Below are 21,780 nucleotides of genomic sequence, written 5' to 3' on the forward strand. Positions count from 1 at the left end.
TAACGGCGTGAACGAAAAAAAAAATAAAAAGTCCAAAATTCCTACTTTTTTAATACATTTTATTAAAAAAAAATTATAAAAAATGTATTAAAAGTTTTTTGTATGCAAATGTGGTATCAAAAAAAGTACAGATCATGGTGCAAAAAATGAGCCCCCATACCGCCGCTTATACGGAAAAATAAAAAAGTTAGGGGTCATCAAAATAAAGGGATTATAAACGTACTAATCTGGTTAAAAAGTTTGTGATTTTTTTTTAAGCGCAACAATAATATAAAAGTATGTAATAATGGGTATCATTTTAATCGTATTGACCCTCAGAATAAAGAACACACATCATTTTTACCATAAATTGTACGGCGTGAAAACGAAACCTTCCAAAATTAGCAAAATTGCGTTTTTCGTTTTAATTTCCCCACAAAAATAGTGTTTTTTGGTTGCGCCATACATTTTATGATATAATGAGTTATGTCATTACAAAGGACAACTGGTCGCGCAAAAAACAAGCCCTCATACTAGTCTGTGGATGAAAATATAAAAGAGTTATGATTTTTAGAAGGCGAGGAGGAAAAAATGAAAACGTAAAAATTAAATTGTCTGAGTCCTTAAAGGGGTAGTCCAGTGGTGAAAAACTTATCCCCTATCCTAAGGATAGGGGATAAGTTTGAGATCGCGGGGGGTCCGACCGCTGGGGCCCCCTGCGATCTCTCTGTACGGGGCCCCGGCTCTCCGCCTAGATAGCGGGTGTCGACCCCCGCACGAGGCGGCGGCCGACACGCCCCCTCAATACATCTCTATGGCAGAGCCGGAGATTGCCGAAGGCAGCGCTTCGGCTCTGCCATAGAGTTGTATTGAGGGGGCGTGTCAGACGCCGCCTCGTGCGGAGGTCGACACGCCCCCTTCCAGCGGGCTGTCGGGGCTCCGTACAGGAGATCGCGGGGGGCCCCAGGGGTCGGACCCCCCGCGATCTGCAACTTATCCCCTATCCTTAGGATAGGGGATAAGTTGCTCACCACTGAATCACCACTGGACTACTCCTTTAAGGCCAAAATGGGCCGAGTCCTTAAGGGGTTAAAGAGTACCTGTCGCCAAACTAACATTTTAATATATTGTTCCTTATGTAATTATACGACACTTTGCTATTTACTTGCTGTTAAAATTTTAAACCTTTATATGTTTTAATGTGATTGACAAAATGGCCGCTAGGTGGCTATCTTCTGTTCTCTGCCGCAAGTCAAACAGTGAGTTTGGTCTTCTCCCAGCCTCCATGGCAAGGCACAGCTCTCGCAGGCATCAGTCACTTCATGCCTGCTGGGGAACGCCCACTTTCTCCTTCTGGGAGCTCACACAATGTGAGCAAGGGGAAAGGTATGATACAGAGCTTTTTAAAGCTCGGAAACTTTTTTTTTTTTTTTTTAAGGGTTTTTTTAAGGGACAGGAGGGGTGTTAGGAGAAGTTAGGGAATAAAATCTGAGATAGTTTAGAAAATAGGGTTTGATGACAGGTACTCTTTAAACGTTCATGTGTATGGGATTTACTGAGGAGATAGTTGTCAGCCACATTCATTTTCATTGGACAGCTATTGAAGGGGTATTGTCCTATTTACTCCTAATGAAGGAACTTACAACAGATCTCTTCTGCTTGGATCTCTTCTTCTAATCTCTGTTATAGCATTGGATTGCTCACATATCACTATATAGATAAAAACAGCACTAAGTTGATGAAGACGGGTTGAGTGTACAATTGCTGCTGTGATATTGGGAGTTCTATTTGGGGTACTGGTACTGTATGGGTGGAACAGAGGCTGGCACTGTTCTGGAGCACCTGTGAAGAGCACTGAATAAGGGTATTTGTGGATGGCATTATATAAGGGCACTGTATGGGTCATGGGAGGCTGGTACTTTTTGAGATACTCTGGCATTCAATGGTGGCGGTTATGGCTAGAACTATGTAGGTTTTATTATGTAGTTGCCACTTTTTGACAACTCTGTGACTTGCAGTGCTCTTTACAGGTGCTTCAAAACAGCGCCAGCCACTGTTCCACCCATACAGTGCGAGTACCCCAAATAGTGCACCCCATATCACAGCAGCAACTATATACTCAACCTGTCTCTAGCCACTTGGTGCTGTTTTTACATTATCGTAATATGTGAGCAGCCAATCCCGTAACACAGACCAACAAGACCTTGAATTTGCATGTATATTGATAATGTTGAAAAAAAGACAGCGATCCATTAAAGGGTACCTCTCATCAAATAAACTTTTGATATATTTTAGATTAAAGAATGTTGAATAACTTTCCAATAGCATGTTAATGAAAAATATGCTTCTTTCTATTGTATTTTTCCCGATCAGTCCTGTCAGCAAGCATTTCTGACTCATGCTGGAGTGCTAAACACTCAGAGCTGCCAGCCTGCTTTGTTCACAGCCAAACAGGCTGTGAACAAAGCAGGCTGGCAGCTCTGAGTGTTTTCCTTTGTGAACAAAGCAGACTGGCAGCTCGTAGTGTTTAGGACTCCAGCATGAGTCTGAAATGCTTGCTGCAGGACTGGTAGGGAGACCCCTAGTGGTCATTTCTTCAAAGTGGAAAATTAAATAGAAAGAAGCATATATTTTTTTATAACATGCAATTGTAAAGTTATTCTGCATACATTAATCTATAATATATCATAAAGTTTTTTTTGATGAGAGGTACCCTTTAAGTTGGTAGCATAGTTTATAAGGTTGAAAGAAGACAAATGTCCATCAATTTCAACCTATACCCCTCCTATGTCTCTACTGCGTGGTCTGACTAGTGATTTGTACAGTGATAGAATTATTTCCTTGTCGTTTTTATCTATGCCACTTTTGACACAGCCTGCCAGGTTGCTATGGTTAAGTTTACTGTCAACTAAAGCCATCCTAAAAACTCCAAAAAACCCTTATAAAGCAGAAGCTAATTGCCCCATACTAAGAAAGCCAAGTACGGACCCTGTGGAACCCCACTATTAACAGTGACCCAGCATTAGAAATGATTCTGATGATACCAAAATATCTTTGAATAATATATAATTTGTACCAGTGTTACAAAATCGGAACATTTCTCAAATATGTCTGACCATCCCCAGGTGTACCTATGAGTCAGACAGGTATGTGTTCTTCTATATTAGGGATTGTTTTGTCTGCATTAACTTTTATTAGCAGAAATATTTATAGAGGAGTCCAGTGCTAATAAATGTAATGTCTGATCGTGGGGGGGGGGGGGGGGGGGGGGGGTCTGACTGCAGGGAGCCCCCGCCATCTCCTGTACAGGGCCCCGGCTCGGCCTCAGCTCTGCGCTGCTAAAGCGTGTTTCGTTCTCAGCAAGCCATCTGGTCAAAATATAGAAATGAATGGAGCGGGCGTGTTTGTACCAGCTGACCACCTGTGTGAAACGCCACACACAGCAGCTCAGCCAGGGCCGAGTTGGGGCCCCGTACAGTAGATCACAGGGATTCCCAGCGGTCGGATTCCCCCGCAATCAGACATTTATTATTAACACTGGACATCTTATTTTGGTGTACCTGTAGTTTGCAAAAACTTTTTATATAAAATACATAATGACATTATAAGTATATTTGTAATATACATTAGTTAGTAAATGTTTTTTATTTTTGGTTGAAATAAAGCTGTCTCTGCAGCTATCTCCTGTTTGTCTCTGTAAAGAATAAATACAGAAAGTGAGGGCGGGACAAGCAGGGCTCTGTGCAGGCTCCTGGCTTGTCAGTCATCCTGCTGTGTGAGCTGGGAGCATGTGATAGAGCTTCAGTGCACAGAGCCCTGCTTGTCCTCAGTGTACATAACCCTGCTTGTCCTCAGTGTACAGAACCCTGCTTGTCCACAATGTACAGAGCCCTGCTTGTCCTCAGCGTACAGAGCCCTGCTTGTCCTCAGTGTACAGAGCCCTGCTTGTCCTCAGTGTACAGAGCCCCGCTTGTCCTCAGTGTACAGAACCCTGCTTGTCCACAATGTACAGAGCCCTGCTTGTCCTCAGCATACAGAGTCCTGCTTGTCCTCAGCGTACAGAGCCCTGCTTGTCCTCAGTGCACAGAGCCCTGCTTGTCCTCAGTGCACAGAGCCCTGCTTGTCCTCAGTGAACAGAGCCCTGTTTGCCCTCAGTGCACAGAGCCCTGCTTGTCCTCAGTGCACAGAGCCCTGCTTGTCCTCAGTGCACAGAGCCCTGCTTGTCCTCAGTGCACAGAGCCCTGCTTGTCCTCAGTGCACAGAGCCCTGCTTGTCCTCAGTGCACAGAGCCCTGCTTGTCCTAAGTGCACAGAACCCTGCTTGTCCTAAGTGCACAGAGCCCTGCTTGTCCTCAGTGTACAGAGCCCTGCTTGTCCTCACTGCACAGAGCCCTGCTTGTCCTCAGTGTACAGAGCCCTGCTTGTCCTCAGTGTACAGAGCCCTGCTTGTCCTCAGTGTACAGAGCCCTGCTTGTCCACCCACACTTCCTGTATTTTGTCTCTTAAATCATTGTATATTACAGATATACATATAAAGTTATTATCTACATTATATAAACAGTTTTTCCAAATGACAGAACTTTAATTATTATTATTATTTCCTGATGCTCGTATACACCAACATATTCTGCAGTGCAGTACAGAAATCGTCACCACTCAATCCCAGTCACCAGTGAAACTTGCCATCTCAGATTCCTTAAACAGTACATGCAGCCATTTTGATAGGAAGCCAGTTAACCTATTAATGAATATTTTTTTTTCAAGTATGAAGAAAACCCACACAAATATGGGGAAGACAAACAAGCTCCATGTAGATGATACCCATGGTCAGATCCATACCTCAATGCTGCAAGCCAGCTATGCTAACCACTGTGTCGTAAAAGCAGCAAGAGTGATCTGTGACCTCGGGCATATCAAATTCTTAGTGACTGAGCCTACTAGTAAACTACTGACTTCTAAGTGTAAGCTATAGGCTATTCAGCTGATACAGGTATATTATGGAATTGCAGATACTTGTCATGTATTTCAGGTACTTATCATACACATTGTGGATATGGCTAGGGCCCATTCCTCCTGGGGGTTCACAAGCTGTTCTTGGCAGATAAAAAGAAAGAGTGCTAGCATTCCTTGCCATTAAAATTCCAAAGTTACCATTTAATACAAGCTCCCTTTGCTTGGGGCAGAGGGACTCTTTAAGGCCTCCTCAGGCTCCAGGTTCCCTTGTGACTACAGCCTCTGTACCCCTATAGTAACAGCCCTCTTTCCAAGCACATAATGATGCCATGCCATCTATATGTATAAAACTGCACACTGTAAATGGTGTCAAGTAAAAGTATAGAGACATAGCTTTAAATACCCTGATCACCAATAAGATTACATCCACCTACATCATATCATGTAGATCACCCTTTTTCTACCAGGACAGTACTGACCCACCAAGATATGGACTCCACAAGATCTCATCAGTAGCAGACCCTTTAAGTCCTCAAACATTGCGATCTGTGGCTACCATAGATCAGACTTGTTTTCTCAGCACATTGAATTTAGGGTGCTTTCAAACCACGTTCTCAGCCTACGGCTGCTGGATACGGCTGGGGGAGGGGAAAACCGTGCGATCCCTTACCCCAGCCGGACCGGCGCTGAAATCCAGTGACTTTAATGAGCCGACCGGAGTCACCATTTGACTCCGGTCGGCACATTTTCGACCCGTATCCAGTTTTCTGACCGGACCTAAAACCGTAGTATACCACAGTTTTAGGTCTGGTCAAAAAACCGCATAGGGGGCAGAAATGAGCCGACGGAGTCAAATGGAAACTCCGGTTGGCTCATTAAAGTCAATGGATTTTAGCGCCGGTACAGCTGGGGTACGGGAGCACACAGTTTTCCCTTCCCCCAGCTGGATCTGGCAGCCGTAGGCTGAAAACATGGTGCAAAAGAACCCTTAGCCTGGATGGAGATTCAGGAAATTCCACACTTTGCCCAAATTGCAGAACCTCTCACAGCTCTCCTACAGGGTACAGTGAAGGAGAACTACAATGGAAGACTGCCTATTGAATGGGCCGAAGAGCAGGAGACAGTGTTCCGAGCTCTTAAACATCTGCTGATAGAACCACCCATCTTGGCATATCCAGACTACAGGCAGCTGTTCCGCTATATACTGATGCCAGTTTCGAACGTCTGGGAGCTGTCCTGTCCCAAGTTCAGGAAGGACAGGAGGGAGAAATTGCCTATGCCAGTTGTAACCTGCAAGGAGCAGAGAAGAACGATGCTAATTACAGCTCATTCAAGTTGGAACTTCTCTCCCTGCTATGGGCTGTGACCAAAAAGTTCAAAGATATTTGGCTGCCACACCAATTACTGTTTACACGTATAATAACCCGTTGGCTCACCTGAACGCTGCCAAGTTGGGTGCCATCGAACAGTGTTGGGCTTCAAGATTAGCCAATTACAGTTTCACCATCAAGTACCGAAGTGGCAAGTAAAATGTCACTGTCGATGTCTCGGATGACCCCCGGCGAAAAAACACCTGTCAAATACGTGTGGGAAGATGTGGAGATGCCCCATTTTATCAACGGTTCGTGAACCAGAATGTTGTGACCGCCCTCATGGACAGTGAACCCAGGTCTGGAAAGATTAAAGAAGACCTATACACATGGAAGACTCTTCAAGATGAGGGGATCTGTTGGTCTACCTTCTGGTGAAAAAGGTACCAACCCTTCTATGCCAGGCCCAGTGTGACTACAAGTTGAAACATCTTTGGCGACAGAGGAATTGACTGTTTGTGCACAAAGGACTGTTGTACTGAAATTCTTTGTATCCGATCTCTGGTGATCGACTTCATCAGATTCTGGTTCCCCGAAGAGATGCGGCGATGGTCCTCAACGCATATCATGATCAGTCGGGACACTTTGAAGTCCAGAAGACCGAAGCTATAGTCAGGTGAAGATTCTACTGGATTGGAATCTGGAGTGACATTGCGAAATGTTGCAGTGAATGTGCAGTCTGCAATGTCACCAAGAATGTGTGCAAGGACGCAAGAGCAGCCCTCCATTCCATCCAGTGTGAAAGGCCCAATCAGGCTAGACCATGTCAAATTGTCTCCTACCCAGTCCGGGTATACTTATGCTCTCACAATAGTGGATCATTACTCCAAATGGGTTGTCGTAGTACCCATCAAAGATTTCACAGCCAAGACAGCGGCCCAGATGTTCTACTCCAAATGGGTGAAAACCCTTGGGTGTCCGGAGTCTTTCCTAACTGACCATGGAATGGCCTTTGAGGCTCAACTCTTCCAGGAGTTATGCCAATTCCACGCCCTTCTTGGGTAATGGACTCAATCAAGTCTTGGCTTCTTTGGAGTGGGTCTCTGAAATTGTCAGTAAGAAAATGGGAGAGGCCCAACTGAGACAACAGGAAGATTACAATCGTCATGCCTCCGCCAAGCCCCTTCAATTGGGCGATAAAGTCTGGCTCCGAAAGTTTCCAAGAACTAATAAATTGGACTCCTTCTGGGAGACAGAACCCTATACAGTGACGACCATACCTTACCCCGAATCCGATGTATACGAAGTACAGAAACCGGGGTATGGGCCACAAGTTGTTCACCGGAATCGTATCAAGCTTTGTCTCAAAGAAGATCTACCAGTGCTCCCAGCACCGCCTCCTCCAGATGTTAGACCTGCAGGGAGTACATCCCTGGCGAGGGGATTCGCACATCTATGGATTTCCCTATCTTTCTTCTAAGTCAGCCTGCAATCTTCTGTGTATCTCCGTCTCCGGGACTAGTTCAACCCACATTAGTCACCACTCTAGTCCCAGTCCTGTCACCATTGGCTCCAGTCTAGACACCTGTCTCCAAAGTGCTGACCATGTCTCCAACATCTCCAGCGCAAATGCCAGCAACCCTTAGCCAACCAAGTTCTGACCCAATTCCAGCCCGACTTTGCTGAAGAAGGACCAGTTACAGCTCTAGATGTCTCAAGAGCTCCTGAATCTCCAAAGGTGGTGCTGCGCAGATCCCAATGGTCTACACAAGGACAACTTCCAGCTAGGTACAGATAATAAGTCGTAGTACCGTGTATAAAGTTGTCAGTATAATATATAGTCCAATTTAGTTTCAACTTATAAATAACTAATCCATTAATGTATGTAGTGTATTATGTATAAGCTAGCCAAATACCTAGTTAGGACAGTAGCCAAACTGTATATTTCCAGTCCATAGTCAATGATGTCAAATGTTCACCTGTCTAACGCTTTTCCTGTCCTCGTGTACAGGGTACTCTACTGGACAGAGGGTTCCTGTTATGATTCGGCAGGCTGGAGGTGGATCCTCTGTGTCAGAGAGGGATTGGCGTGGACCGTACCGGTGGACCGGTTCTAAGTCGCTACTGGTATTCACCAGAGCCCGCCGCAAAGCGGGATGGTCTTGCTGCGGTGGTAGCAACCAGGTCGTATCCACCGGTAACGGCTCAACCTCTCTGACTGCTGAGACAGGCGCGGTACAGAAGGACAAGGCAAGAGCAAGGTCGGACGTAGCAGAAGGTCAGGGCAGGCAGCAAGGGTTGTAGTCAGGGGCAACAGCAGAAGGTCTGGAACACAGGCTTCGGACATACACAAAACGCTTTCTCTGGCACAAGGCAAAAAGATCCGGCAATACTGGGAAGGGGAAGTGAGGTTATATAGGCGTGGAGCAGGTGGGAGCTAATTACATTGATTGGGCCAGGCACCAATCAGTGGTGCACTGGCCCTTTAAATCTCAGAGAGCTGGCGCGCGCGCGCCCTAGAGAGCGGAGCCGCGCACGCCAGAACGTGACAGCCGGGGACCGGGACAGGCAAGTAGCTTGGGATGCGATTCGCGAGCGGGGGCGTCCCACTATGCGAATCGCATCCCCGTCGGCAGTGTCAGTGCAGCGCTCCCGGTCAGTGGGTCTGACCGGGACGCTGCAGAGAGGAGAACACCGCGAGCGCTCCGGGGAGGAGCAGGGACCCGGAGCGCTCGGCGTAACAGTTCCCATGAGATATAATTAAAGCACGCATAGTGACAGAGATGCTATGTATGAAGGTAATATTTTAATGTTGTCAAAGTATGTATAGAGTTCTGGGGAGAAGGTAGCTTTTGCCAAAGGGCTCCAGCAGCTAAGGCATCGGTCGAGAGCCTCTGGCAGCCTGATCCGGCTCAAATGTATTAAATGTGTTAAAGATGCAGTTACAAGGGTTATAAAGCTCACATGTTTATGTTCCATTATCAAAAGGAGCATGTAAGGACATTTTTACCAAATGCTACATGGACTCATCCCCAGTTCTTTGTCATCATCTGTTCAGACCTGTGAGGGACATTCGGAAACAATGCCCCAAGAACTGTTGTCACCTGGCCCCAGTGACCACTTACAGTCATCCGCCCTCCAGGACTGGGTGCCGAGGACTGCTGTGTTTAAGAGCTTGTAATGGCCCAGTATGGGAGTTGTACCCCTGTCAGGCAGCCTCCCTACAGTGACCCCTGGTCCCCCTCTACACCTGTCCCCTTGTATATATGTCTATTACCTGTATTATATTGTATAATGTTTACAAAACATGTTATAGCTTTAAGAATTGTTAACATGTGATTACCAGTCATGTGAGTGTAACCCAGTGAGGTATCAGTGACCATGTGACCTTAGGGTGACCTATGGGACCCCTCAGAGTTTCCCCCATATAAGCCCTGGGTGGAGCATCTGCTCTCTCGCTCTTAGTCTTTGTGGAGGTCCAGTGCAGTCAAGTCCAAGGAGTGTGTCTGGAGTCCGTAGGAGGCCTCAAGTCAGTCTAGCAGACACAATTCTACAAGTAAGCTACAACCAGTGCATTGTCAGTCTCAAGTCAAGTCAGCTAAAGTAATCTTTCTTAAAGGGGTACTCCGGTGCCTAGACATCTTATCCCCTATCCAAATAACGTGGCACCCCATTTGTAATCAGTCCCCGGGACTGATTACCGGCGACTACAGGGCGGGCGGCGTGTGACGCTCCGCCCCCGCGTGATGTCACGCTCCGCCCCCGTGTGATGTCACGCTCTGCCCCTCAATGCAAGCCTACGGGGGGGCGCGTGATAGCTGGGACTCCCTCGATTAGGCATCTGATGTCTAAGCACCGGAGTACCCCTTTAAGTCAGCGTGGCCTGTGTCAATATTGTCCCAGTCCACTACAAGTCCCAGCAAGCCCTGAGGTCTCTGAAGTCACTGGTCAGCTCCGTGGGCCTGGCTGAGCTGTATAGACTTTTCCATGTGTCACTCAGTAAAGCTACGGTTGTCCGTCACTTGCCAACAGAGCTATTATTACCCCCGTGCCTAGCCCAGGATCCAGCGGTATACCTTCGGGTGGTATTGAGGATAAACCATGCCCTGGCATCACAAATACGAGGGGTTAATGCCATCTGCCCTGCATCACACCCTCTACCACAGCTCTATATGCTGCAAGCTTTGATTTCCTATGTGTTCTGTCTGACATCTTTTTAACATAACCAACAGTAACTTCTTTAGCACTTTATGCTATAGAACAGGAGTCCTCAACCTAGTCCTTAAGGCCGACCAACAGTCCTGGTTTTGCTTTTTTTTTCTTAGTTTTTTTTCCAATGGAGGAATTGAAACTGTAACTGAGGTCTGGGTTGGGGATCACTTCTATAGGAGCTCTTTTGTGGGATCAGGCCATGTAAGTTAGACTCTTCTCCCCACACACATCAATGAGCCTTAGACACCCATTGTTCACTGGTTTTCCTTTCTTGGACCACCTTTGGTAGTTACTAACCACTGTATACTTTGTTTGCCTCACAAGACCTGCGATTTGTAGATCATCTGACCCAGTCATTCAGACATCACTTTTTGGCTCTTGTCAAAGTCGCTCACATCTTTACGCTTGCCTATTTTTCTTGCTTCTAACACATCAACTATAAGAAGTGACTGTTCAATGGATAGTCAATTAGTCAATGGTATTGACTTTACCCATCAGTAGTTTTAATGTTATGACTGATCAGTGTATGTGAATACACTGAATCATTCCATACATGCATGGATAAGGATGACAACAGAGCCATAAAACACCTCCTGAATCCAGACAAAGCCCTTTCTGATGTGATGTGGAGCAGGCTCTGTTGTGATTACATGGGGGCTAAATATTGTGTATGTCTGCTCTCATGGCTTCCCCTTCATTTCCCACCAATTATACTGTCTCCTTCCCCCCAGCTTTTGTTCTTCAATGACATTCTTGGGAAAGTTAATGAGCATTGAGAGTTGGTTTGATGTATGATGTCAGAGCAGTCAAGGCTCCTAAGCAAATTTTCAGAGCATCAAAATGTAGGTGAATGGGCATCATCGGGGGAATCAAACTCAGTGTGTGAGAACCACTGTCAGTAGATGGGGCAAGCTGCCAAACCAAAATTGTCTTTTAACCCCTAATGTTTGTTCTTCAGGCTTGGCATTTAGGATTTTGCAATACTTTGGACTCATGTCAACATCTTTAGTCTTGAGGTATCGAGAGACTGATCACACGGTTTCCAAGCATCATTTGGTTTCGTACTCTGATTTTCTTTTAGGTCCTTTTTATTTGCCTTGCTATGTTGTCATCTTTATTCACATAGTGGTAACCGATGAGAACCTTATGTGGCGTCCCAGCTGTTCTCTTCTAGGAAAAGTTGTATTCTGTGTATCAAAAAGAAGTTCTTAAAAATAAATTCTTGCTTATTGAGCAGCTTTAGGTTTCATGCACCTTCATGTTTTATGAAACCTTAACACTGTATGGTGTCCATTCAAGCAAATGACCTCCTACTTTATCCACTTTTGCCTCTGATTTCATGTGAGAAATCTGACAGCAAAATTGAGGCCAAAAACAGGAAGGCCAGAATTCTAGTGTAATTGAGGCCTTACATGACTTGCAGCTCATTAAGACATGTTTTGGTCACTTTTTAGCTTTGCTCAATAAGGGTGCATGGCTTAGTGGAAAGGGTGCATTGGTTTAATAAGAAAAGGGAATTAAATTGTAATGAGCACACCTGACCAGTTTGTGAATTTCTCTCTGGTCAGAAAAGAGTTTAAGTCCCAGGCCTATAGCAGCATAGGTGGGGTTATGTCTATGCTCTCCAGCCTTTGTGGCTTTGCTGCTGAGTTGAATTTGCTCTCATCTTGTGTGTGTGTGCACATATGTATTTGGTATAGCCATGTCTTTCTGTCCTGTTTGCTTTTAGCCCTGTTATATATTCTCTTGGTCAGTTGAACCTTAGTGAACCTTAGTTCTGTGTCTTGGTCAGTGTTCACACCTGTTTCTGTGAATCCTGTATCTTACCCGTGTTTAGATGTGTTTGTATTTGGCGTATTCCTTCGTTTTGTCCCACATAGTGTTGTGTGCTCCTAACTTGGAGTTTATTTGGATTTAGTATTTTGTGTCCCTCCATGTTTTGGAGTTTGGCTTTGTAGTTATTCTGGTTCCTCCTAGTGTTAAATCCATTTCTTGAGCTTCACTTTGTCCCTAATATAGGAGTCAGTTTTGTTCTTAGTTCTAGTGTAACCAGATCTTGGTCCATGTTCAGACCTGTGGATCTTTGTGTTTTTGTATTTTGCTAGTTTGATTTGGTTCTTATGCATCTTTAATATTCCATAATCTACACGTGTTACCTGAATAAAGTAACTACTTCTCAAAAATATATAATCTTTAGGGATGTCCCGATACCATTTTTTTAAGACCGAGTACGAGTACCGATACTTTAATTCTAGTACTTGCCGATACCAAGTATGAGTACTTTTATTTTAAAGGGAATCTGGCACCAGGGTGGCCCGGTTTCTGGCGCTGCTTACCATGCTGATATGTGGGTTCTTGTTGTGTACAATGGATACGGCTGCTGTAGTATGAGCCAAGATCTCTCTCTTCTCCATTGGACAGAACTGGGAATTTGTTAGTGCAGGTGACTCTGCTGTAAGATTGCCTTTAATAGTAGGTAGTATCCCCTTGTAGGTAGTATAGATAGCTGCAGACATTAGACAGCAGCCCCCTGTAGACCGCAGCCCCCCCTTGTAGACAGTGTTCCCCCCCGTGTCCCCTTGTAGACAAACAGCCCCCCCCTTGTAGACAGTGCTCCCTCTTGTCCCCCTTGTAGACAGCAGGCCCCCCCTTATAGACAGCAGCCCCCCCTTATAGACAGCAGGCGACCCTCCTATGGACAGCTGGCCCCCCCTTATAGACAGCAGGCCCCCTCTTATAGACAGCAGCTCCCCCCCTTATAGACAGCAGCCCCCCCCCTTATAGACAGCATGCCCCCCTCTTATAGACAGCAGGCCCCCCCTTATAGACAGCAGCCCCCCCTTATAGACAGTAGGCCCCCCTTATAGACAGCAGCCCCCCCCCCTTATAGACGACACTCACCTGCGGCTGTCCTCGGGTGTTGCCGCTGCGCAGTCCCGTTCTCCCGATGGCATCATGTTGTCACTCTGCTTCCTCCGTAGCGTTACGCTGGGCGCAGGGGAGGAGGAGTGACGTGTGTGTCACATGCTCCTCCATAGGATGCCATGATGCGATCAGGAGAACGGGAATCCCCAACCCATAAAAGACAAATACCCCAGAACAATAGGCACGGATCAATCCAATATAATAATAATAATAATCCTAGATGACACTATTAAACCACTATCCAGTATCTGTATCAATCATTAGACCTCAATTTTCACCAAATATCACCATATAGTGTTACTCATATAGCATAATTACCTGGACTGGACATAGTGGTAGATCGTCTGGGGATCCCCGGGCCTCCTCAACGCTGTTTCGTAGTATTCACTACTTTATCAGGAGGATCAGATGCTGAATTGTTTTCCGCCAGAAGTTCAAACCCAAAGTGGCTGAACTTATTTCACTGTATTCCCTATCCTCCTCCCGATTTCCTTTTCACATTGCTCCTTAAATTCTGTGCCAATTCTGTTTCAAAAAGAAGATTGCAAATTTGCCGAATTTCCTGACCAAAATGATTCCTTGTCAATTCTTCAGTGTGAACATATCCTAAGAGAATATGGCTCTAGTAGTTAGATGTTCTTCTTGTTTCTTATCATGATTTTTTTTTCTTTGTGACTAACTGCTTTGATATCAGCAAATAATTGACTAATTAAAGTCAATTCAATGAAAAAGATGTAAGATGTTTGATTTCTTATCATGCATTCCAAAAGTGCTGCCAATGAGAATCTTCTGCTTCATCACTCTGATCTCCCACCCATTAAGGATTACAATTTATCGTCTATCTATCTTACAAGATTACAGTTTATAACCTATCCTATCTGTTTGTTGGGAGAACAACCACTGGAACCGAGAACAGGCCCTATAGGAAGTAAATAGGACACAGAATGCATGCTTGACCACCCTTCCATTCACACAGGAGATAAGAGACCCTCTCTCTTGATTGGTGGGGTTCTCAACACTCAAACCCTCATCCATCAGATACAGTACTGACTGGATAGAGCTTTGGACATAGGTCAGGGTCTAGATCAGTGTTCCCCAACCAGGGTCCCTCCAGCTGTTGCAAAACTACAACTCCCAGCATGCCCAGACAGCCTTTGGCTCAATGTTTTAGCTTTAAAGTAAACTGTTAACAAAGAGAATCTGCGACTTTAGGTTCAAGTTGTGATTTTTTTTTTGTATCATTGACTATTGCATATATTTGCAACTTTAGGCTTAAAGCTTACCTGTCATATCACAGAAAAAAATATGCTAATATATGTTAATCACTAGGTCATGCAGTTGCTTTACATGTCTTTTTAGGTGCCTAGCCTCTGTATTTGGCTCACAAATCCCTCTGTTCTGTTGCTCACTTATTTTGACATCCACTGCCCAGGAATGGGCATGTCCATCCATCCAATTACTGCAGGCTGCTCTGTAACCTCTTCTTCTCTGTTTTCATGCTGCGGTCTGAGAGATACCGAGTAGAAACAAACAATGATCCCAGCTCCCATAAAAAAATTGTAAACTTTAATCAATCCATTAAAAAGGTTATCTAAAATAGTGCATAGTAAAAGTCAAATGAAACGCCAAAGCGTTTCGGTTCACCAATAAACCTTAAAGGGGTACTCCGGCCCTGAGACATCTTTTCCCCTATCCAAAGGATAGGGGATAAGATGTCTCACCGCGGGGGTCCCACCGCTATGGACCCCCGCAATCTTGTATTCACCACCACCAGTTTGAGCTGAACGCCGCTAGCTCACAAACAGGCAGGTGGCGACCACGGGGCTGTAGTATCGTGACGTCACCCCCGCCCCCGCTATGCAAGTCTATGGGAGGGGGCGTGACGCATAGCGGGGGTGACGTCACACGGGGGCAGAGAAGTGACGTCACAATACTACGGCCCCGTGGTCGCCACCTGCCTGTTTGTGAGCTGGCACCGCGGCCTTCAGCTCAAACTGGTGGGTGGCGAATACAAGATTGCGGGGGTCCCCAGTGGTGGGACCTCCGCGGTGAGACATCTTATCCCCCATCCTTTGGATAGGGGATAAGATGTCTAAGGGCTGGAGTACCCCTTTAAGGTTTATTGGTGAAACAAAACGATTTGGCGTTTCATTTGACTTTTACTATGCACTTTTTTGGATAACCTTTTTAATGGATTGATTATGGATTCATCGTTTGTTTCTACTCAGTATCTAGCTGGGACCCAGCCCAATCCTTTCCCGTGCTTCCACAAGCTACTCTCCAGTACGTGAATGGACATTCATCTCAATGGTGAGCTGACTCTGTTTTCATTATCTATCAGCAGTCTCATAGGACAGGAGTGAGCACAGAGAAGTGCTAGTCCTGCCATCACTTCCTGGACTTTGTCCCATCCTGTGCTTCAGCTGGGACAAAGATAATGCTGCAGCCTGGACAGGATTATGTTCTGAGTGGTATGGGGACCCCTAGTGATCTTTTTTTATAAGCCATGATTTCTATAAAAAGGAGATACATTTTTTATTAAGTATATTAGAAAGGTTAATGTTTTGCCAAGATGTACAACGTATAAAAGGTCTTTGATTCTGACAGTGTCCATTTAAAGGGAATCAGCAACTTTTGGTTTAAATTGCGATTTTATGCGTCACTGACTATTGCAAGTATTTGCAATTTAGGGTTTAAGCTTGTTTTTCATCCTTAGCTCTCTTCTTGGAAAGTGTAGTATGCACGCCAGGTGCGCAGTTTTGTGTACCCAACGCAACGTCGCACTTTACAATTAACTAGAATTTGTTACAAGGTGTATCAGTCATAGTGAATTCTGGCCAGTTTATAGATACTAAAGAATTGCACAGAATACATATATCTTCTATGTTGATCTGTAACAAAACACGCAGCGGCAAATCTAATCCTGCACCAAAACCCACAAGATGTGGTGCAAATTTTGGTGCAGAAACATATTTTTCCCTGCTGAACAAACATTTAGTTACATTATAGATCAGGAACTACAGATGCAAAGAAATGCGAACCTGAAATGTACATAGGTCTTTATGTCAGAATTTATATATAAACATATGGCATCCCCCAACTATGCTACAGGGGTCCCCCCCCAGACCAGGGCTCATTGAATCTTTACACAACAATGTTATATTATACATCCACATGTCTCCCGAGATGTCTGACGTATTTCCACCTAGAAGCACTAGGTGGCAGTGTAGGATTTCCTTACAGATCTCCCAGTAAGCTGTTCTATGTTCCGTTCTCGCCGTGCTCCCTGCTGGGCTGTAAATGTTTACCACTACAGCTACATTTTCAATAGAAATGTGCTTAAAGGTGGAACAATTTCTCGCTGGGAACAATATCCAACAACATTACCAACCAACAATGCTAAGTACTCAAGCAGATACAAGGAAATGGTTGTGCGCGCACAGACGTTTTTTTTCTCTTTTTCTTTTTTTTCTTCAAAATCCATATATAAATGCAGAAATAATAGTGTTCAAAAGAAAGAAGGGTATACAATGGGAATAACAGTGTTACGTTTCATAAGTGCGTCTTTTATGGCTGCTCGATGCCTCAACGTACCCTGCAGATACTTCCGCAAAAAAAGTATTTTCCCGTCTCTGTATAACTTGAGTTTTCGTAGGTCTCAGAATGACGTCCGAGTGTATTGGATAAACTCCTGAAGGTGGAAGGGTGAGCAGAAAAGTATGAATATTATGGCTTATGGCTCGTTCTATTGTCAATGAATTTCTGTAGGGAGGAATATCGCTGTGTTTGGCTATGGTGATATAAGGGAACCTGGGGAACTGCGCTTTATCGTCTGTATTGGGAGGCTATGGCGAATGCAATAAAAGAAACGTATTCATAAATGTTATTTAAGGTGGAGGGTTTCGAGTTGGAGTAGTAGACTCTGTAGCATTGGTGTGTATGTGTATTAGGAAGGCGCAGTCTCTTCTGCCGTGTTAACCTGCTAATCACTCAGTCTCTTCCTTTGGGATCTCCCTGTTGTTTTCATCACATGCCGCCCCGTCTTCACTAACTTAATGATACAAGTGGACAGGTCGCTGTCTCCCATAGGATCGGCGCGCTCATCTGCTGCTGTGTCATCATTCGCACCAAATCATTGCCTACAGCAGCTGTCGGCGACCTGCACCACAAAGCACAGCAAGCCCTAACAACTGGCTGCCGACGTGAAGATTACGAAAAGTGTCTGAAAGTGGAATTCTAGAAGAAAAAAAAATACAAAAACAGCATTTTGTCATTTATGAAAACCTTATAGATCAGTGGTCTCCAAACTGAGGACCTCCAGCTGTTGAAAAGCTACAACTCCCAGCTGGGAGTTGCAGTTTTGCAATATCTGGAGGTCCAAAGTTTGGAGACCACTGTTATAGATATCATTTTAAAGCAGTGTTTCCCAACCAGTGTGCCTCCAGCTGTTGCAAAACTACAACTCCTAGCATGCCCGGACAGCCGAGGGCTGTCCGGGCATGCTGGGAGTTGTAGTTTTGCAACAATGAGAGACACACTGTTTGGAAAATACTGCTTTATAGGATACCAGAAATGTGTATGACACTCGGAGACTGTCTAACAATGGTCTACATCCTACTCTACATCCTTTGTAGCAGTGTTTCCCAACCAGTGTGCCTCCAGCTATTGCAAAACTACAACTCATGCTGAGAGTTGTAGTTTTGCAACTGCTGGAGGCACACTGGTTGGGAAACACTGCTGTAAAGTGTATCTGTCCATGTTTGCCTCATCACCAGTTTTCTAATACAGGACTTATTGTAACCCACTCAGGATTCCCGTAGACAAAAATTATGAATTTTATCAGTGGCATGGGTACTTTAAGGGGTCCCCTAAAAAAAGTAACTATTTTTAAGAGAAGAAATATATGAATAACCAAAGTCCCTGACCTGTTCTATGTGAATGGTTCTTCTCTTACTGCTCAGGATTCAGCAGCCAGCAGGGGCGACCCAACAGGGGACTCCAAAGAAAACCTGCTTTACCTCTACCACTTTCCAAAACAGGTAGATACCTTATTTAGGGTCCAGGATCCTGGCATGGCATACAAATAGGTGTTCATAGACATGAAAGAAGCACTCTGAGATTTATTTATTTTTGCTTTCTTTTTAGAGGACAATGTAAAGGTTCTCGTGTATGCCTTGTGCTTACCTATTTTTGCTGGAATTACTTGATAATGCAGCCTACATTTCCCATAATTCGCGGAGGGTTTGGCATTTGATTACCTTAACATATACAGCTTTGATGAAAAACAAGACAGAGACAATATGATAGAAAGTTTTATATACATAAATGGAATCAACATGGTAAAGGAGAAGAGTATATTTAAAGGGGTACTCCGATGGAAAACTATTTTTTTTTATCAACTGGTGTCAGAAAGTTAAACAGATTTGTAAATTTCTTCTATTTAAACATCTTAATCCTTCCAGTTCTTATCAGCTTCTGTATACTACAGAGGAAGTTCATTTCTTTTTGAATTTCTTTTCAGTCTGACCACTGTGCTCTCTGCTGACACCTCTGTCTGTGTCGGGAACTGTCCAGAGTAGGAGAAAATCCCCATAGCAAACCTCTCCTGCTCTGGACAGTTCCTGACATGGACAGAGGTGTCAGCAGAGAGCACTGTGGTCAGACAGAAAAAAAAAAAAGAACTTCCTCTGTAGTATACAGCAGCTGATAAGTAGTGGAAGGATTAAGATTTTTAATAGAAGTAATTTACAAATCTGTTTAACTTTTTGGAGCCAGTTGATATGAAAAAAAAGTGTATTCAACTGGAGTACCCCTTTAAATAAGAGGGGCAAATGTTAATTTAGTAGTATAAGGAAGTATTACTTTACTGAGAGAGTAGTGGATGCATGGAATAGCCTTCCTGTAGAAGTAGTGGCTGCAAATACAGTCAAGGAGTTTAAACATGCATGGGATAGGCATAATGCTATCCTTCATATAAGATAGGGCCAGGGACTATTGATTATTGGGCAGACTAGATTAGCCAAATGGTTCTTATCTGCCGACACATTCTTTGTTTCCATGTCTTCCAATCAGGCTGCTGGTGCTGGAGATCACCCATGTAAACTCATTAGACTCATAAGTGTCAGCTCAGGTCAGTTCACATTATGTGCAGGGGGTTTTCAAATCTTGTGAAAAACCTGTTCAGTTCTGCAGTATAAAGTCCTGGAGCTATAGCCACTGGATGGTAATTTCTAATAGGCTAGAGAAAAATTGAGCTGCAGTGTAACCTTTGTGGGAAATTAGCTCCAAAGAACCTGTTAAATAGCGACAAAATAGCAGTGAGAGACAGTGAAATGTTAAATGGGCACTGTCAGATACAAAAACTTTTGATATGTTGCAGTTGCTTTTATCAAAAATTTTCAGCATTTCTCATGGCAGTCAAAAAACTGGCCCCTAGGGGTCTCCCTGCCTTTTAGGACACATACCAGCCTGGCCGTGTCCAGCGGTCATCGTGACATCATGGACCCACTTCTTTGATTAACTGTATGCAGGTCCACCGCTGCTGTGCTCGAGCACGGGGTGAGTAAATAGCTGCACTGCCTGTGTGGTGAAAACTCCAGCTTCCCTCCATGCTGTGAGGGACGCAGGAGTTTTCATTACACCAGAGCTCCACAACAGCCGACATCAGAGCGCTCCTAGCATAACTGATGCTGTGAGTGCTAGGAGCGCACGGGGGAAAACAGCTGATGTTGGCTGGTGCAGCTCCCAGGATCGCACCGCATCGGCCCTCTCTCCGCCGCTTATATAGCCGCCGGGCGCCGCTCACATCTCTCTCTCCCATAGCTGCCCGCCCCGCCACTCACATGTCCGCCCGCCACCGCTCACATCTCTGCCCGCCAGCCGCTCACATCTCCTCTAGGGTTAGCAATACTAAAACTCAACTCCCAGCATGCCCTGACAGTGTGGACATGCTGGGAATTGTAGTTTTGCTAATGATAGGGGAGATATAACCATCTGTCTGCTCACATCTCCCCTAGCATTAGCAAAACTACAACTCCCAGCATGCCCTGACATTGAGGACATGCTGGGAGTTGTAGTTTTGCTAATGCTAGGGGAGATGTGAGCAGACAGCATTCTGAGGGAGGGGGCGGAGACCTGCACAGTGAGGCCATGCCCCCTCCCTTGAAGAGGAATTAAAGCAAGTGAGCAACAATAAAAGTGTAATAAAAAAATAAATAAAGGTGCTAGACACATACAAATTAGATATACATGGTCAGGATTAAGCACCGAGTAATATATACATATAAATGTTGGATCTGACAGGTACTGTAATGGTCCGGACTGGTGGCAGGAGGTGGATCCACCGGACCAGAGGAGTGATGGCGTGGGCCGTACCCGGGGAACAGAGTCTAAGGAGCTATTGGTCTTCACCAGAGCCCGCCGCAAAGCGGGATGGTCTTGCTGCGGCAGGTAGCCCCCAGGTCGTTCCAACCGGTAGCAACTCAACTCCTCTGGTTGCTGACATAGATGCGGTACAGGAGGAATAGGCAGAAGCGTAGTCAGACGTAGCAAAGGTCAGGGCAGACGGCACAGGATCAGAGGCGATAGTCACTAGTAACAGGTCAAGGCAGGCAGCACTGGTTCAGAGGCGGTAGTCACGGGCAAAGGGTCAGCAACAGGCAGGGAAACACTATAACAAATACGGAACACTTTCTCTTGGCACAAGGCACAAAGATCCGGCAAGGACAGGAAGGAGCAGGGAACATTTATAGATCACTTTGGGCCAGGCACCAATCAATGGTGCGCTGGCCCTTTAAATTTCATAAAGCCGGCGCACGCGCACCCTAGAGAGCGGGGACGCGCGCGCCGGGGAACAGAGAAGACACGTGGAGCCACAGGAGGTAGGGGACCTCGCGCCACGCTAACCGCATCCCCGTCAGGGATAACTCTGCGCTCCCGGTCAGCGTGTCTGACCGGGACGCGCAGGGACGCTGCGGGCCGAGACAGAGGCAATGAGCGCTCCGGTCCAGGAGCGGGGACCGGAGCGCTCACTGTAACAGGTACGCTTTAAAACAAGGCTTCTCCTGTCTTTATTGTTAAGTAACAAAACAAATACAGCCTTCACACTTGGGCGTAACACAAAAATAAATCCTTCTTGTCCAGCACTTACCATATAGAACTCTTTCCTGTCTATACAGGTGGCTTACTACCAGCCACCCAATAAAGTAGACAACAAATGTGATACTCACACAGGTCAAAGTCTCCTTTTTAGGCTTTAAACCTCTGTATTTAAACTCTCCTCAGTGGGGTGGGTTCCTCACAGCTTCACTTGCAGACTGATTGTCACCTAGTTGGGCAAGCTGTCTTCAGCACCTGTGCTAATCTGGGCTAGTCTTCAATCCTAAAGTGGCCCAGGAAGGGGA

General features: G+C 45.3%; 1 protein-coding gene across 3 annotated transcripts in view; it reads left to right on the forward strand.

Moving 5' to 3' along the window:
• MORN1 (MORN repeat containing 1) overlaps nucleotides 1-21,780 on the forward strand; it is a 443,783-nt gene that overhangs the window by 55,081 nt on the left and 366,922 nt on the right. For 2 of the 3 annotated variants that reach the window (XM_056543353.1, XM_056543352.1), the window contains exon 7: nucleotides 18,340-18,417. The exons of the other annotated variant lie outside the window; for it this stretch is intronic. In XM_056543353.1, the coding sequence (XP_056399328.1) occupies nucleotides 18,340-18,417 (78 nt within the window). The remainder of the gene's footprint in view (nucleotides 1-18,339; nucleotides 18,418-21,780) is intronic. 3 annotated transcript variants of the gene reach the window in all.

This window comes from Hyla sarda, chromosome 10 (assembly GCF_029499605.1).
Source record: "Hyla sarda isolate aHylSar1 chromosome 10, aHylSar1.hap1, whole genome shotgun sequence".
NCBI classification, from domain to species: Eukaryota; Metazoa; Chordata; class Amphibia; order Anura; family Hylidae; genus Hyla; species Hyla sarda.